Here is a 19,099-nt window from a genome sequence, read left to right on the forward strand (position 1 = left end):
CTTTTATTGGTCCTTAGATTGCGAGCACATGCACATCCCTTCCACCACTGAACGCTGTGAAGGATTACGTCTTGACCCTGGCCAGTGCCACATCAAGACATACTTTGTGTGTGAAGTCAGCACGCTCTGTGGTCCAGTCCCACTGATAAAGGCAGCAGCCCCAGCTGTAAATGTAACTTGAGCAGTGATGAATTTCCCAATATGAGGACACATGCAGTGTAATATACATCTGTGTTTGGTACAACTTACTGCTACAAGTTCTTTTCAAAATTCATTGCAACGGGTTGACTGCGCTCCAGACCGACTCAAATCTGGAAAAGCAGTTGTGCATTGTATCATCATTGCAACCTAACATCATGCCTCGTGTTGGGAAGGTGACTTGACGGACAGACTTGACTGGAAGTAGGAGGGAACGTTTGGTGCGCTATGGACGGAGATTGACAAGGACAGCAGGGTGATAGCTGGGAAAGACAGACAAGAGAGTGCAGTACCTAGAAATGACCACAAGATGGCAGAGGGAGTAGTTTAGGACTCAAGAGCAGCTTAGGGCTTGAGAAACGGTTAGTCATGGGGGGTAGGGAGATAGGAACCCAGGAGGGGAATTCCCGGTGAGAGAGGGGATAAATAGGACTGGTTGGGGTTCCAGGGAGGCTAGTCCCGGGAGGAGCTCAGCAGAAGACGGAGAATAGCGAGGAGCTCGACTAGGGGACTGACAGGAAAGAGACAGTCAGGGGGGTGGCCCTGACCCGACGGACCGGTGGACAGATGAGGCCCCGGGGGTACCGATTGGACGACGACCTCGAGCAGGTGAAGCACTGGCGGTAGATTGGTCTAGGACAGCCCCAGTGAAAGATCCGTGAGGGACGTTACTTTGACTGGAGGAACGGTGCAAGTACCCGGGCCTGGAGACGGAGAACTGTAAAGAGGCTACGGTGCGTGGTTGTGGTCGTCAGGAGGACGACGAATAAAATCCGGAACTGTTACAACTGAACTCTGCCTCCGTCTTGTACTTGCTTCGCCTGGTGTCTGTGTCGTCCGGACTTGGTAAGCAGTGGACCACCCCCCAATCCGGCCCCCTACCACACCTCGCACCAAAGAGAAGGAGTTCCAGCCATCATGTTAGGGGTGAGTAAATTAAATGTTTGATTTCTCAAAATACATGGCAGACTACACCAGCCAATACTGGACTTTTTCAGCTGAATGCAACCAGTGCTGATGTAGGGAAGGTGGCCTGACGGACGGACTTGTCTGTAGGCAGAAGGGATGGTTGGTGCACTGTAGATGGACGTTTATAATAATAGAAGGGAAACAGCTGGCGGAAAAGGGAATAGGAGTGCAGTACCTAAGTTTGACCACAAGATGGCAGGGGGGGAGTGTGAGAACAGGACTTTACAGCAGCTTAGGGCTACGAAAACGCTTAGTCATGGGGGGCGGGGAGATAGGAACCCAGGAGGAGAGTTCCCGAGCAGGGAGATAAATAGGACAGGACGGGGTTCCAGACGGTTCCAGTCCCGGGAGGAGCTCAGGAGGAGAAGAGACAGTCAGGAGAACGGACAGCGGTGGAGAGCTTGACCAAGGGACTGAGAAGAAGAGACAGTCAGGGGGGTGGCCCCAACACGAAGAACCGCAGAACAGACAAGGCCCCGGGGGTACCAAATTGACGACAACCTCAAACTGGTGAAGCGCTGGCGGTAGATAGGCCTAGGGCAGCCCCAGTGAAAGAGCCGTGAGGAACGTCACTATGACAGAAGGATGGTGCAGGTACCCGGGCCTGAATACGGAGAGCTGTAAAAAAATGTGCTGCGGTGTATTGCTACGGTCGTCAGGAGGACGGCCAATAAACTCGGACCTGTTGTACCCGAAAATCTGCCTCCGTCTCGTCTCTGTGTCGTCTGTGCGCGGTAAGCAGTGGACCACCCCCCAATATGGCCCTTACTACATTGATCATTGGACAAAAAAATCCAACATGCCTGAATGTCTTGTTCCATACCCATGCTGATGATCCTTTTTTATCTGTAGCCTTACTCTTTATAGCTGTAATACAAGTATTAGATGATGTATGCATTGTTGACTATTTTCTTTCCTTTTATATAGCAAAATGATAAATTTGTCCCAGCCAGATACAATTGATGAAAGAGCCATCAACACAACAAAGCTAACCCCATTCACCATTTCAGTAAGTCCTTGATCTATGTATGATCCTTCACATAATCTTTGTGTTAGATCAGGTAAAAGATCAAAAATCAGCAATTCTTTTCACCTGACTATTCACCATGTGATAATAAATGTCTCTCTGACTTTGTTTTCTTATATCATATTGGTCTTTCTCAAGCTGTTAATGTTTAATGGATTGTCTGTGTAGGCATTTGGAGGATGTGCATGTGGACCATACACATCCTCAATATCTAATGTGATTGGAGGCCTTTCGACATTTGCTGTATGCCAGGCCAGGTAGAGAAAGATCAGGCATGATGAATTATACCTTTGGATCCTTTTGTTCCTGCGGGATATAAGCCGCTTGAGTGTGTTAGTGGCTCATTTTGTTATTCTGACTGTTCCTGTACAGAGAGAAAGATATCTGAGATGTATGGACACCTGATCGCTGTGTGAATTTCTCTCTTCTGATCTATGCTTACATTGTACATTTTTTCCAATATTTTAGGAAAACGTTAACTTAGCTCTGAATTCAGCCTCTGCCATTGGTTGTACAGTCGTCAACATCGGTGTGCAAGATTTACAAGAAGGAAAGCCACACTTGGTCCTGGGCCTGTTATGGCAGATTATTAAAGCTGGATTGTTTGCTGACATTGAGATCTCCAAGAATGAAGGTAAAAAATATTGTCCTCTGTACATTTGAACAGGTGAAAACATCATGCTGCAGTCCTTGTAATTATAGGCAGGTAGGGCTATTGGATTTGCAGAGGCTCTGATCACAACTGGGCACCACCCTTCTGTCAAAGAGGTCATTAATACTGTCAATGTTAATGGACAACTATTAAAGTATTTGCATTGGGCTCAGGGGCTTTAAAGGGGTAGGCCAGCCTTGGAAAAACAATCTGCAGTGCAGGCAAGTCATGTGACCTTATGTATGTGATTTACATACTTACGGTCACATGCATACTAGACGCTTCTTTCAGTAGAACTGAATTGAGAGAAGTCGGATGAGACTAGTCGTCACATGACGGCAAGTATGCAAATTGCATACATGTTGTAATTTGACCGTCCGCTCGCATGGGCACATGGAAATCATGACAGCAGACTTTTGTTCCAAGCTTGGACAACCCCTTTATGTCCTTGGTAAAATAGCATGTTAGATTATATAGAAATATTATTGGAATAAACAGGAATTTTCTCTTAATGGTGAAGTCTTAATAGCTTGAAGTGTTAGAATCAATATGGAGGGTTCTATCAACAGTATCGATCCAGGAAAGATTCTAGTTTTGTGCTGTATGAATAAGACACATTATTTATTGCACTCATAAATAACTCTGTCACGTTAAGGAGTGTCATATATCACAGGTCCAGGTGTTCACATATAATTGCAATTAGGATGAACTTTAAATTTTTCTTTTTATCTAGCACTGATTGCATTGCTGAAAGATGGAGAGACGCTGGAAGATTTAGTGAAGCTATCCCCTGAAGAGCTCTTGCTCCGCTGGGTGAATTTCCACCTGAGTAATGCCCAGTGGCCAAACATTACTAACTTCAGCAAAGATATTAAGGTACAGAGATGTATGCAATTATTACAGATACTGGCAATCATTTTAACCTTCTAGGAAGTTTATTTAAAAGTAATATATAATAAAAAACAAATCTCGTCACGCTGCAGCTGTGCAGGTATCTGTAACCTCCACAAGATGGCAAAAGAGTGGAAGGATGGTAACAAGTCTGCAAGAGAAGACCTGCAGTGCTGCAGCGAAGCTACCACCAGGTGGCAGAAGAATAGTCAAATAAGCCTAGTCAAAACCTAGACCATCATGCAGTACAAAGGGAAAAAACAAGAGTCAGTGGAGAGACAAATTATCAATACCAGACAAAAGGCAGAAGTACCTTGACCACGAGACAAAGTCAGGTCAAAGCCAAAGCCTAGTCAAACACCGTCAAATCCAAAAACAAGGGGAACACTCAGACAGGACAGGCAGGGAGGAAGGGGCAGACACGGACTAAGTCAGAAAGCGCAGCAGGACCAATCAGGGTACTACCGTAGGCAGAAAATATAACTGACATGTCTGCAGGACGCAGCAGGAAGAAATTGAAGACCTGAACCCAAAATGAGGCCAGGCAAAGTTAACCCTTGATATGATCAGCCCGGGAAAAGGGAAGACAGGACTCAAAACCCAGACTGGATCATGACAGTACTCTCCTCTCAAGGGGGGGAACCGGACCCCCAGGTTTTCCAGGATAATGTGCACGAAATGCCCGAACCAGACGATCAGCATGGACGGAATGCGCCAGAGCCCAAAATCGCTCCTCAACTACTCCAATGGACCAAGTACTGAAGTGAACTGCGAACTCTCTGAGAATCAACAATTTGTTCAACCTCATACTCAGTCTGACCATCCACCGAGACAGGAGGCAGAGGGGGTGGCGACTCAGCAGAGGAAGGTACACATGGCTTAAGAAGGGACTTATGGAATACATTGGGGATCCGAAGCGATGGAGGTAAGCATAAACGGAAGGCAACTGGGTTGACAACCTCAATGGTCTCGTAAGGACCAATAAACTTAGGACCCAGCTTAACGGAAGGAACCTTCAGATGTACGTTCCTGGTAGACAACCACACCTTATCTCTCACCAGCAACTTAGGTCCCACAGATTGTCACTTATCAGCAAAATGTTTTTGTTTGTTCTTAGCCACCCCAATGTTCTTCTGAACCTCCCTCCACACCTCCTCCAACTGTTGAATCGCCGAATCAGCCCCTGGACACCCCAAATCCAGCCTAGAAAATTCACCAAAATGGGGGTGAAAACGTATTTACAGAAAAACGGAGAAGTACCAGTGGACTGATTAACCCGATTATTGAATGCGAATTCAGCCACTGGCAGTGAGGAGCACCAATCATCTTGCCGAGATGTGGCAAGACACCACAAAATTTGTTCCACTGACTGATTGGTTCTCTCCGTCTGCCCGTTGGTTTCAGGATGGTAGGCCGAGGAGAATACCCAGTCTCTTACAGAAAGCCCTCTAGAACTTGGACACAAATTGTACCCCTCTATCAGACACCAAATTCAGAGACACACCATGCAACTGCACAACATGCTCAATAAATAACTTGGATATCGTTTCAGCATTAGGTAGTCCTGTCAACGGTACAAAATGTGCCTGTTTACTAAATCTATCAACCACTACCCAGTCCAAGGTCTATCCGGAATTGGCAATGGCACCATTTCCCTGGCCGGCCGGTTATGGGAGCTTTTAGCATGGGCACACGTATCACAAGCAGACACAAACACGGCGATGTCAGAAGACATGGAGGACCACCAAAACAGTCTAGCAATAGCTCTTCGGGTAGCCGAAACCCCTGGATGCCCACGGAGAGCAGAGTCGTGAAACTCCAGGAGAACCCTAAACCGATACTGCACAGGGGCGAAGACCTTATTCTCAGGCAATGATGGAGGAGCCAGAGACTGAGCCTCACAAATCTCCTGCTCCAACTCGGAGGACTCCCCAGCAATGACCTCCCCGTGCTGAAGAATGGAGGAAGTAGGTTTGGGAGGTGATACCGGATCCAAACTGTGAGACAAGACATCGGCCATGACATTCTTGGAACCAGGCCGAAAGGTGATGGAAAAAGAGAACCGTGAAAAAAAAAATGACCACCTCACCTGCCTAGGAGTTAAGCTTTTAGCCGACTCAATGTAGGACAGGTTCTTGGGGTCCGTAATCACCGTAATCCGGTGAACAGCCCCCTCCAAAAAGTGCCTCCATTCTTCAAAAGCCAGTTTTATGGCTAATGACTTTCGATTCCCGACATTATAATTTCTCTCAGTAGGAGAAAAATGCACAAGGTCTCAAGTTAGTCAAAGTGGCAGGTCCCTGAGACAACACTGCCCCCATTCCCACCTCAAATGCGTTTACCTCAGCAATGAATGGTTCAGACGGATTGGGCTGGACCAACACAGGAGCAGACATAAAACATTTTTTCAATGAAGAAAATGCTGTAACTGCTGAGACAGACCCGTTTTTAAAATCAGCCCCCTCACGAGTGAGGTCAGTGAGAGGCTTGACCACCTGAGAAAACCCTTTAATAAATCTTCCATAATAATTAGCAGACCCCCATAAGTGCTGAAGACCTCCCAGGTCTTTGGGTTGCACCCAATCAACAATGGCCTGTACCTTTCCAGGGTCCTTACGAAACCCTTTAGCAGACAGAATGACCCCAAGAAAGGACAGCTCTCGGACAAAAAATACACACTTCTCAGGTTTAGAGAAGAGCAAATTCTCCTGTAACCTCTGGAGAACTGCACACAGATGACCCAAGTGAGATTCCTTGTCAGATGAAAATATCAGGATGTCATCTAAATATATCACCACAAAGGGCCCAATAAAGTCGGAAAAAACATTATTAATGAAATCCTGAAACACAGCAGGTGGATTGGTAAGACCAAAGGGCATAACCAAGTTTTCAAACAAACCCTCAGAGGTGAGAAATGCTGTTTTCCACTCAACCCCTCCCAAATATGAATAAGACTATATGCTCCCCTGAGGTCTAACTTGGAAAACCACTTAGCCCCAGACAATTGGTTGAAAAGAACAGGGATAAGCGGGAGAGGATAAGTATTACGTTCCAGGCCAGAAAGATTGTACAGACGGGCCTTGGGCAATTTAGCACCCGGAATGAGATTGATAGCACAAGCATAGGAGCGAAGTGGTGGTAAAACCTCAGCCTCTGTTTCGAAAAACATGTACTTAAAATCCTTCAGGTACTCCAGAATACTCTCCAGATTAATGGACATCACCAGTACAGTACAAAGACAACCATTAGAACAATTAGGCCCCCATTTTACAATATCCCGAGATTCCCAGTTAATAACAGGATTATGTAACCGTAACAAGGGGAATCCCAACACCAGTCCCGCTGGAAGATTGTCCAGAGCATAACACGAGATGCATTCCTGATGCAAGGAACCCACCCTGAGGAGGAACTCCTCCGAGACAAAGTGATCAATGTTCTTAACCAGCGGAGTTTTATCAATAGCAATGATATGAATTGGTGTTTCAAGCCTAACTGTCCCTATCTGACACTTAGACACCAAGCGTGAGTCAATAAAGTTCATGGATGACCCACAGTCCACGAAAGATGAAGTGGGTGTGAAACTACCCCCATAACAAAGTTCCACCTCCAACAATATTTTTTGACATGAGGAAAAAGGTACCTGAGAGTCTGGGTGATCTCCTCGGCAATCACTCAGACTTAGGCATTTCCCGGCAACTTGTTAGTCGGTGGGCAAGAGGGGCAGTCCTTTTTCCAATGTCCAGGATCTCCACAGTAAAAACACAAGCTCCCCTCTCGTCGTTGCCTCCCCTCCTTCTCCTTCAGGTTGGTGGCCCGTACCTCCACAGGTTCAGTATAGGCTGTCACATCGGAATTAGCCAGACGTAAAGGAGTCTCTTGCTGCATTACGCCTCTCTCCCGCAACCTTCGATCCATACGAATGGCCTGATTCATAGCCTCCTCCAAGGACCTGGCTGGCGGATGGAGAGCCAGAGCATCCTTAATATGATCTGACAGTCCTCTCCTGAACTGACATCTAAGTGCAGAGTGGTTCCAGTTCACTTCGATGGCCCACCGCCAGAACTCAGAGCAATACCATTCGACGGTGAGTTTACCCTGAAAGAGACCCATGATAGTGTCCTCTGCCACCCTGACCCGGTCTGGTTCGTCAAAAATCAGTCCTAAGGCCTCAAAGAACCTATCTACAGACACACGTTCGGTGCAGTAGCAGGTAACGAAAATGCCCAAGTCTGGGGACCCTCCCGAAGCAACAAAATAATTATCCCCACCCATTGACTCTCATCCTCAGAGGATCCGTCTCAGGGAGAAAAGCAACTTACAACTCTCCCTGAATGTAAGGAACTTCTCTTTCTCTCCGGAAAAAGAATCTGGGAGCCTGACCGTAGGTTTAGGAGTGTGGAACGTGACATCTATGGGGTCCTGGGTCCGAGTGCCTATAGGTAGATTAGAAAATAGAACCCTGAACAGACCTAACCGTCTCAGAGAGATCCTTTTGAAGCTGATTATGAGAAGTGGCCAGGGCTCTATGTTCAACGGACAAATCTTTCATCATTTGAGTTAGGCTAGATATCTGATCCTCCAGCATGCGAAGCGGATCCTTAAAGAAAGGAGTAAAAAAAAAAAAATGTCAATGGTCAGTTAGAATGTCATGCTGCAGCTGTGCAGGTAACTGCAACCTCCACAAGAAGGCAATAGAGTGGAAGGATGGTAACAAGCCTGCAAGAGCAGACCTGCAGTGCTGCAGCGAAGCTACAACCAGCAGAATAGTCAAGCCGAGTCAAAACCTAGACGTCACACAGTACAAAGGGAAAAAACAATCACAGAGTCAGTGGAGAGACAAAGGGTCAATACCAGACAAAAGGCAGAAGCACCTGGAGCAAGAGACAAAGGCAGGTCAAAGCCAAAGCCGAGTCAAACACTGTCAAATCCAAAAACAAGGGGAACACTCAGACAGGACAGGCAGGGAGGAAGGGGCAGACACGGACTAAGTCAGAAAGCGCAGCAGGACCAATCAGGGTACTACTGTAGGCAGAAAATATAACTGACATGTCTGCAGGATGCAGCAGGAAGAAATAGCAGACCTGAACCCAAAACGAGGCCAAGCAAAGTTAACCATTGACATGATCAGACCAGGAAAAGGGCAAACATGACTCAAAACCCGGAGTGGATCATGACAAATCTATTTTAAAATCAGATTTTTGTGTTAAATGTATTTTTTAAACATTTTTGGCAGTATTGTTTTTTTTTTATTTTAGAATTTCTATTGAGAAATAAAATTAGAAATCATTCCATTTTCACAGTGGCCACTGGGGCTATTTGAGAATTTTACTTCCTGTAATTTTAGGAAAAGTTTACAGCAGTTTGCCCATAATCCCAGACAGGATTGCAATGACAAATATCACCTCTATACACAGCTGATAACACAGGATCCACCATTCACAATAGGTGATGTAACAGCTGAACCTGCTCCCCATCTTTTCACATTGACCTTTGCACACGCTCATTAGATGCTGAAATAAAAAAATAAGGCCAGAGTCAGTCTGTTGCTGCTAATGTACATGTGAATTTCCTGAAAGAACAGGAAGAATTATTGTAGAAGTTATGTGCTTAGTTATCAAAGTTGCAAGATCTCTATTTTTCATTTTTAAAACAGATGGGAATGATGGTATGAAATAAAAACATTGGAAAAAAAAAACAAAAATATAGAAAGGGATTGTCCTCTTTCAGAAAAGTGGTCTACAAACTATACAAAATACCTACCAAAATCATACACTGAGCTTAGTGACTGGCTAGAGCAGTGACGTGCTCTGTTCATGTGATGGCCCTGTTGCAGGACGCATAGTTTGGGTCCCACTTTTTTTTTAAAGTGGACCACCCTTTTAAACTAAAACCTAATAATTAAAACAATAGGTCAGTTTCTGATGTCACATTCCCTTTAAGGGATTTGCTCATCAAGGTAACCCCTGTCCATATGCCCTATTATGTTAAGACCAAATATACTGTGTAAATTCAGTTGTGGGTTTTTGCAGTGAACCCAGATGAAATTTGCATTAAATACACAGTTAAATCTGTGTTACATGCAGATTTTTTCATAGATTTGCTCTGGCGTTTACCCTATAAAGAGAAGTGTGCAAAATCTTCTGCATATCTGCACAAGCATGAGCATTAGAAAAATGCAGCCTGCTCTGATTTTCCGCTATGTTAGGCTATGTGTCCACAATCAGGATACAGCAGAGTTTTGGACGCACAGTATTTTCGCTGCATCCAAAACGCTGCGTTCTAATCGTGGCCACGTAGCCTTACAATGTGGTGAAAACTGCTTCCATTTGTACTGTTTTTATTAATTATGCTTACTTATATAGCGCCATTAAGTCCACAGCACTTTCCAGGCATTATGAATGATTGGTAGGAGCTGACGGGGCAGAGAGTGCTGAGGATGATAATGGCTGTATCTCTGTATTTGTTTGCTCTTTCCAAGGCTTGCACATTACACAATAATGACATTAATGTGATAGTTTTGTTTTTGTATTTTCTAATCCAGGATTCCAAAGCATATTTCATCCTCCTAAGAGAAATTGCCCCCAAGGATGATGTTTTCATAGACTTTTCTGGTTTCAATGTAAGTTCAGACTTTTATTTTAGTTAAACATTAATTGTATGGATTTGGCTGTATTGTTTGTATTATTATTATATGTAGGTTTTTCTACATAATATATTTTTATTATTACTATATTGATATTCATTATAATTATTATTTTATATGAATGTTATTTGTATCGCCTAATATTGAATAGAATTAAGTATGCTGACATCACCCTATATACTGTATGAGCTCACCCCCCAATATACTGTATAGTATGAGGTCCCTTATATACAGTATGATCCCACACATAGAATCCCCTATACACAGTATGTGTCCACACACAGCCCCTATATACAGTATGAGTCCACACACAGCCCACAATATATAGTATGAGTCCAATCACAGCCCCCTACATACTGCATGAACACCCACACAGCCCCCTATATACAGTATGAGTTCACACACAGGCCCCCTATACATAGCATTAGCCCCTATATGCAATATAATCCCACACTAACTGCCCCTTATATACAGTATGTAACCACAAACAGGCCCTACATACAGTATGAGAAAACCCATATACAGTATGAAGCCATATACAGACCCCTATATACAGCATGATCCACTCCATAGTCTCCTTAAATACAATACAGTATAAGCCTACACACCATTATCCTCCCCAGTTCCTTATATACAGTATGAGAACACACACATTCACGCATATTAAAAAAAAACTTTGTTCCTGTTCCCCTGGTGCTCTGCTCCGGTCCTTGCTGTGAGCAGTGATGCTCTGCACAGCAGACACAATGTAGTGATATCATCATGTCTGCCATCTTGGTCGCACAAGCTCCTGATAATGCAGGAGGTGAAATCAGGGCGCCTGGCGTGGAAGAGAGGCCACAGATGAGGCTCATTGGCCAGTAGTTTCAGTTATTTGACTGTCTCAGTTCGTGGGCCGAACTGGAACTGCCAGAGGGCCAGATGTGGCATCAGAATTTTACATTATGGGTTGACCTTGTGTATGGTTTAGGTCAGGGGTCTAAAACTGTTTGTTTATTTTTTCATTTTTTTGAAGCTTGGGTCTTTATGGATGTGGTGATAACAAATGTGGACTCATATTGTAGTTATGCCCCCATATCCAGGTCCCCATATTGTGGTTATGTCCCTATCCAGGTCCTCATATTGTAGTTATGTCCTCATATTGTAGTTGTGTCTCCATCAAGGTCATCATATTGTAGTTATATCCCCATATTGTAGATATGTCCCTATCCAGGTTCTCATATTATAGTTAGGTCTCCATCCAGGTCCCCATATTATACATACTGTATGTTCCCATCCAGGTCCCCATATTGTAGTTATGTCCCCATCCAGTGTTATGATTAGGTAACCGAGGATAACAGGGGAATAGGCGAGGCAACCAGATAACCAGAGAGGTTGGTAATTTAGCGGATTGCAGGCCCCTAAACTGACAACACAACTAGAATTAGCCGTGGGACGTACCTACGATGCTCTAGACGCCTCGGCACAACCAAAGAATTAACTAAGCCTAAAGAGAGAAAGGGGTAAGCTAAACTGCCCCAGAGTAGAACCCCAAAGGAATAGATAGCCCCCAAACATATATTGCCGGTGAGACAAGATGAGGCACAAACACAGGCAGAAAATAGAGTAAGCAAATGATGGGGCCCAAACTGTCTAGATAGAATAGGACAGGAAAGGATACTGCCTGCAATCACTCAAAAAACCCTAAGAAAAACTCCAACACGTCTGATATCCAAAAAATACTGAGGCCACATGACCTCTTCCCCACTAAATCAGAACTCTGGTGTAACTGGACGCAAACAAAAGATACTGATATAACAGGGGATTAGAAATACTGAAAAGACTGACATAAGCTGTGGCAAATGAAACAGAGTCCAGCACAAGTCCCAGCAGGGAACCAGGCTGGATTCACACCAGCAAGGCAGAAATCAGAGAAAAGCAAAAAAATGGATCAAATGCAAAAAGATTCAAGCAGACAAATAACTTATCTGAAAGATGCAAGACAAAGCAGGAGGCAAGCAGACTTCCAAAAAGCTCAGAAAGAAAACCAAATTACCGGCAAGAGCTGAGGGAAAGTTGCTCACTTAAATTACTCCAGTCTGTAACACCTGACCTCCAATCATCCTGCTCAGGTGATTGACTTCTGTCAGCTAGGCCAGCTCCATTACCAGCAGCAACCACCAGAGGGAGCCCAAACTCAGAAGCCAGGTCAAAGTGGTCACAACAATCCAGGGTTTCATATTGTAGTTATGTCCCCATCAAGGTCCTCATATTGTAGTTATATCTCCATATTGTAGATATGTCCCTATCCAGGTTCTCATATTATAGTTATGTCTCCATCCAGGTCCCCATATTATATATACTGTATGTCCCCATCCAAGTCCCTATATTGTAGTTATGTTCCCATCCAGGTTCTCATATTGTAGTTATGTCCACATATTGTAGTCATGTCCCCATATCCAGGTCACCATATATTAGTCATGTCCCCATCCAGGTCCTTTTGTGGTTACATATTGTGGCTTTGTTCCTAGGTTTTAGAGGAAGAAAATAGAAAAAAGAGTGAAGCAAATAATGTGGTCAATTCTATACTAATATTTACCATCCTGGTATATATATGTCCCCAATCCAGGTATACATGGCCCCCTCATCCCTATCTTGGTATGCATGGCCCCATCACAAAAATATTAAAAAACATAAACCATCCTACTTACCTTTCCTGCGCTTTCATGCAGCATCTTGTTCTGATGCCAGCAGCTAATTTATGCTTGTCAGCAGCGCATGGCAGGAGAACAATTAATATTCATTCTCTTTAGTAGCGGGCACACATGATCGACCGGCCGCTGCAGGAAGCCAGTGGCTACGCTTACTGTGCCCGCTATTAAAGAGAAATTAATATTCAATGCTCTCCACACAAATGGCCATGTGAATGGAGAGTTGTGAATATTCATTTCTCTTTAGCAGCAGGCACAGGATTTAGCCATGACAGCCGACTCCTGCCTTCTGTGACCTGAGGCTCCGCCGCTGCCACTCCTGCACCTCCCCGCAGCAGCTACATTATTTTAATTGAATGTGCGTCCAAGGACACACATTCAGCTGAAATAAAACGCTGCTGTTGACGACCCCCAGAACTGGGCAGGGATCGCCAAAGGGTCTACAGTGCCTGCAGGCCACCTGAAGCAGCCTCAGAGCCTGCATGTGGCCCGCTGGCTGCATGTCTGGGACCCCTGGTCTAGGTTATTTCTAAATGTAGTTAGTTACGATTATACATATACTGTATGTATTGAAGGAATATTATATATAACAAGGAAATTCATATAAAACATATCTATATATATTAAAGTGAATGTATGTATGTATGTGTATCACCAACCAATCACAAAGCATCTTTCATTTCACCAGAGCTGTTTAAAAGAAGCTGAGCTGTGATTGGTTGCTATGAGCAACAGTTTTCCTTGCAACCAATCACTAAACAAAGAAGCTGAGCTGTGATTGGTTGCTATGAGCAATAGTTTTCTCACTCCACTACAACACCTCAGCAGACACTGACCTGGTGGGAGAAATCTAGCATCCCCGGAAACATAAGCTCCCAGGCATTGTCTGCCCCCCAGAAAGGAGCGGAGCACATGACAGAAATGAATCCCCCCTGCCCATATACCCATCACACATCCTCCATGCCATAGGCACATCTTCCCTCTTAAAGGGATCATTGGTATGGAAGTCAGGGCAAATCCATCCAGCGCTTTGGTTTTACCCTCAGGCCTCTCTTAAAGGGATCCCTGGTATGGAAGTTAGGATGTGGGATATTAGGGGTAGTAGTCCGATGGCTCTGACCGAATGATGTGGGATATTAGGGGTAGTAGTCCGGTGGCTTTGGCTGACGGGATGATGTGGGATATTAGGGGTAGTAGTCCGGTGGCTCTGACCGAATGATGTGGGATATTAGGGGTAGTAGTCCGGTGGCGTTGGCTGACGGGATGATGTGGGATATTAGGGGTAGTAGTCCAGTGGCTCTGACGGGATGATGTGGGATATTAGTGGTAGTAGTCCGGTAGCTCTGGCTGACATGATGATGTGGGATATTAGGGGTAGTAGTCTGGTGGCTCTGGCTGACGGGATGATGTGGGATATTAGGGGTAGTAATCCAGTGGCTCTGGCTGACTGGATGATGTGGTATATTTAGGGGTAGTAGTCCGGTGGCTCTGGCTGACGGGATGATGTGGGATATTAGGGGTAGTAGTCCGGTAGCTCTGGCTGACGGGATGATGTGGGATATTAGAGGTAGGAGTCCGATGGCACTGGCTGACGGGATGATGTGGGATATTAGAGGTAGTAATTCGGTGGCTCTGGCTGACGGGACGATGTGGGATATTAGGGGTAGTAGTCCGGTGGCTCTGGCTGACGGGACGATGTGGAATATTAGGGATAGTAGTCCAGTGGCTCTGGCTGACGGGATGATGTGGGATATTAGGGCCGGGTTAGTAGTCCGATAGCTCTGGCTGACTGGATGATGAGGGATATTATAGTGAATGTGGCTATGCGGAGTCTGCAGGGCTCTACACTCAGCTTTATACATATATATATAATCATTATAATTTGTTATAACTAACAGAAGTTAGTTACTTTGCCCGGGCAGCGCTGGGCTCTTCAGCTAGTACATTTATTTACATTATTCATTTATATACATAGAATATAATGTATATAAAATTCCCTTGATAATGGTGTTTCCCTGTTGTGCGGCACAAGATAATCATGCACAATCTCATGAGTAGGTTTCCTGGATTTCTAGGACAGTGCCATCAGCAGAAGTGCATCAGTATGTGGATACTGTAAGGGACATGATAAAATTTGTCTTGTTTTGGTAGGAGCCTAATGATCTGAAAAGGGCTAATTACATGCTTAACCAAGCAGACAAGCTGGGCTGCAGACAGTTTGTGTCACCATCAGATGTCGTCTCTGGAAACCCTAAACTCAACTTGGCGTTTGTGGCAAATTTGTTTAACATGCACCCAGCTCTGAATAAAGTCAAAGGCTTTGATTTCCTGAACCAGATAGAAGGTAAGATAAATGGCACAAACCCATTGCAGTATTATTATACAAGCTCTGAGGTTGTTTCTGTTATTGCATCACTATGGAGAGCGAGGGACCATAACCTGGGAAAGGTCAGGCTTGTACAATGGAGATGTTGAGGAAACAGCGAAAACCTGTAAACAATTATATTTACTAAGCAAAAAGCACCATAACTGCAGTTTAGCATAAAAAATGGAGCACATAGTATGTCCCAAATTTCTGATGGGATTTTGACACTTTTGCCTTTTTATTGGCTTTTTTTTAACAGGAGTGTGACTAGGAGAAGTGACAAAATGTAGCTGATTGTTTGAGGCACGTTTTTTTTTTTCTATAAATGTACTGAGAAATATATTTTGCTCGATGTGCCATTTGTAGCCCATATGCCAGTTATGCCATTAGCTGACACAATAGTAGACCTTTTCAGAGTTTTTGAGCTGCTGTAAAGATTGCATTATTGATAGAGTCATCAGACTTAATGTGGGATACAGTAGCTTAAAGGGGACTGTTATCAGGGCAAAAGTGGAAAGGTTTTGCTCTAATTTGATTCCTACTGCTCTCCTTAGTATTCCCCATTTTAATTGTTGTAAAATCGGCCATACTGTACCAGAAACACAGGTCTTTATATTTAGTGCTAATTGTTATGGTCTTTTCCATGGGAGTGTGGCTCACAGGATCCTCTGGGGCGTGTCTTTGGGCTGCTCTTCATAACTGAGCTCTGCCCCCTTGGTAAAGACCATAAAAATTAACACAAAATAAAAAGGCCAATATCTCTGAAACAATATAATTTATTTGAAGAAAATAAATGGCAAACTCTAGGTCAACGTTAATAAAATAAGTTCAACATCTGACCCCTGGTGACATCCACTATAGGAAATAATAAAATTGTGAAGTCTGCTCATCAGACAAACATCCTGTGTGAGATATAAACTTTCACTACAAAATGAGCAAAATGTACCCTTGTGCATGTAGCTATTCTGTAGGCCCTTAAGAACTCACTATACTAGCGTGTTGTACCTCCATCTGGTGCTGCTTTTAAGAAATGCTTCTCGGCAGCATAGTGGTTAGCACTGTTGCTTTACAGTGCTGGGGTCCTGGATTCCATCCTCACCAAGGACAACATCTGCAATGAGTCTTTATGGTCTCCCCATGTCTCCAAAGAGACATAATGATAGGGATGGAATTTATATTGTGAACCTCAATGGGGGCCAAGATTGATGACATTATATGTAATACGCTGCAGAATATGTCAGACTCAGCACTATTTAAGCAAGCCAAATGTATAAGGAAGAATACTCCTGTAATAAAGCATGCAATGGAGCCTACCACAACAGGTGCAATAATCAGGAATTGTACTAAATTATGGTTCCTTACATTGGAAGGATTATTTTGGTTTTAGAGTAAGGATGTACAGCTCTTTTAATCAAGTGTCTTTAATAATTCTGACGTTTGTCCATTTAATTTGTGAACCCTAGATTTCACGCTTACATATGTAATAGGTATGGTATATTCAGATTTTAGACGTAGAGTGACTTTGCTGTGCCCTGTACCCTTTGCATGAAAGATTTGGTTTGAATAATAAACCTAACTCCACCTTAACATAAAATTGCACATTAAAGAAGCACTCTTATCAAAGTTTGCTTCCTTTTAATATATTGTAATCATAATATTACCATATATAGCGCTGTGTACTTACAATTGCACATTTTGCCTTTCTACAAAGTAAATTCTTCTCTTTTCTCTGCTCTATGTACTGTAGGAACAGGAAGTCTCTTGTTCCTGCATTTATCAGTTCCCTCTTCAACTCCTGACCCAGCTGCTCCCTCCTTCCCTCTCCCAGGGACTTTGCATTGACTCATGACTCATACAGGGAAAATTGACCTCCTGTTTCTGTAAGGGGGTGAAGCACAAGAAGACTCAGAGGGGGGGTTACCTTCTCCGCTCCTGATCTGGAACCACTTGGCCAGACAGCAGGCTTGCTAGGGGGAAGACTTTCTGCCCTGGATGTGCTGGGTCATGTGACTGCTGGGAGGAGAGAGGAACAGGAAGGAGGGCAGCCTGAGTGTGCAGGGGACAGGGCAGGTTGCAGCTGCATGCAGGAGAGAAGAGAGAACTCCCGTTCAGAGGACAAATCCAGGGGGACTGTGCAGAGAGACTGCATCTTGTGAGTACGTGAGACCAGAGCCTGCAGTGACTGGAGAGGTGCGCTCTGACCCCGTGCAGAGACAGTGAACCCCGTGCAGAGACAGTGACCCCCGTGCGTAGCCCCAGTACCTGCGGTGTTTGGTGCAGAGCCCCTGACTCCTGTTAAGAGACTTATAGAGACACAGAGCCCATGATTCCTGTGGAGAGACTGTTTAGTTTTGAAGCATTGACTCAGAGCAGGGGACACCCGGAATGCCTTGTGTTCCCCCTGCCTTTCTTCATTAACCCCCGAGACCCCTGTTGTGGGTCCTTAGAGACTGCAGAGCCTACAGCGACTAGAGAGACGACAAGTGCCTCTGTTGACGGGGCCAACGCGGGAGAAAACGACCCTACAAGCAAGTACTCAGCAGACTGATGAGTTCCAAGAACGCCTGTTTCTAACTGTTATTCTTTTTGACTGTTTGATATACTGCTTTAAAACCAGTTTAAGCCCCACTGCTTTCTCCCTGCGAGGAGTATCATATCCCTGTAAATAAAACCCTTTAACTTTTGATGTGTCTCGGTTCCGTGGTGACATACCAGCACCTGCACGTTTATTACATTTCTACAGAGAAGGATTCAGCTAGTCAATTTTTAATCACATGATGTCATAGACCTAATAGAAAAGAGAAGAACTAGATGGGTAGAAAGACAAAATGAGCAATTGTAAGTACACAGTGCTATATAATATGATAATTGCAAGGGGTAAAAATTTTGATAGAAGTGCTTCTTTAAATCGGAGCACATCCCAATTTCCCAGTTCCCACCTCAGATTATACTCACAAGGGCCTAGGAATCTGAAATTTGCTTTGCTGTCTGTCAACGTCCACGTATTGGGAATATATAAGTTGAGATAGATTTTAATGTTTATATCTTATCAACCAATTAGATCACTTCATGTTATTAGTCACAATGCTGAGATTAGATTAGTACTTTATACATACATGCTTTCCTGTACAGAGGCACATTCAGTGGTTTCACTGCGCAGCTTCTGAGTTATTAGACAGGTTGATATAGTTTCTAAATCTTTTGTTTTTATTTGGAATATAATTCTTATTATAAAATACAGAGATTTTCCTGTATAATTTGATTTATAATATTTTTTCATAAGCTAATTCCATTGTTAGGTCACATCTTCATCAAATACTTGCTTCACAAAATCTGAGTCTCCATCACAAAATTGTCAAAGCACTGTTTTTTTCCAATAAAATTATGGAGACCATGCGAAAATCCAAAGGACTCCATTGTGGTCAATGGGGTCCACCTGGCACCATTGGTATTCATCATGTAACTGATCAGAAAGCCAAAATATGACAAAAAAGAGAACCTAGCCTTCACAGTTGGATGTGCTTATACCTTAGTTCAGTGTTTTCACTATTCCTAGGAGAGTTTTTTTTATATACTGTATATTTGCTTGCAAATTCATCAGATGCAGTAGAGTAGAGCATCACATTGAACTCTTAAAGAGGTCATTTTAATCAGCAGAGCTGTG

General features: G+C 44.0%; 1 protein-coding gene across 2 annotated transcripts in view; it reads left to right on the top strand.

Moving 5' to 3' along the window:
- The window catches only part of PLS1 (plastin 1), a 218,038-nt gene that overhangs the window by 164,221 nt on the left and 34,718 nt on the right, over positions 1–19,099 (top strand). For both annotated transcript variants that reach the window (XM_073579103.1, XM_073579102.1), the window contains exons 6-10: positions 2,095–2,176; positions 2,663–2,828; positions 3,580–3,722; positions 10,279–10,356; positions 15,222–15,414. In XM_073579103.1, coding sequence (XP_073435204.1) covers positions 2,095–2,176; positions 2,663–2,828; positions 3,580–3,722; positions 10,279–10,356; positions 15,222–15,414 — 662 coding nt within the window. The remainder of the gene's footprint in view (positions 1–2,094; positions 2,177–2,662; positions 2,829–3,579; positions 3,723–10,278; positions 10,357–15,221; positions 15,415–19,099) is intronic.

Source organism: Dendrobates tinctorius, unplaced genomic scaffold, assembly GCF_039654945.1.
Source record: "Dendrobates tinctorius isolate UK_male_01 unplaced genomic scaffold, ASM3965494v1 ptg000060l, whole genome shotgun sequence".
NCBI lineage: Eukaryota > Metazoa > Chordata > Amphibia > Anura > Dendrobatidae > Dendrobates > Dendrobates tinctorius.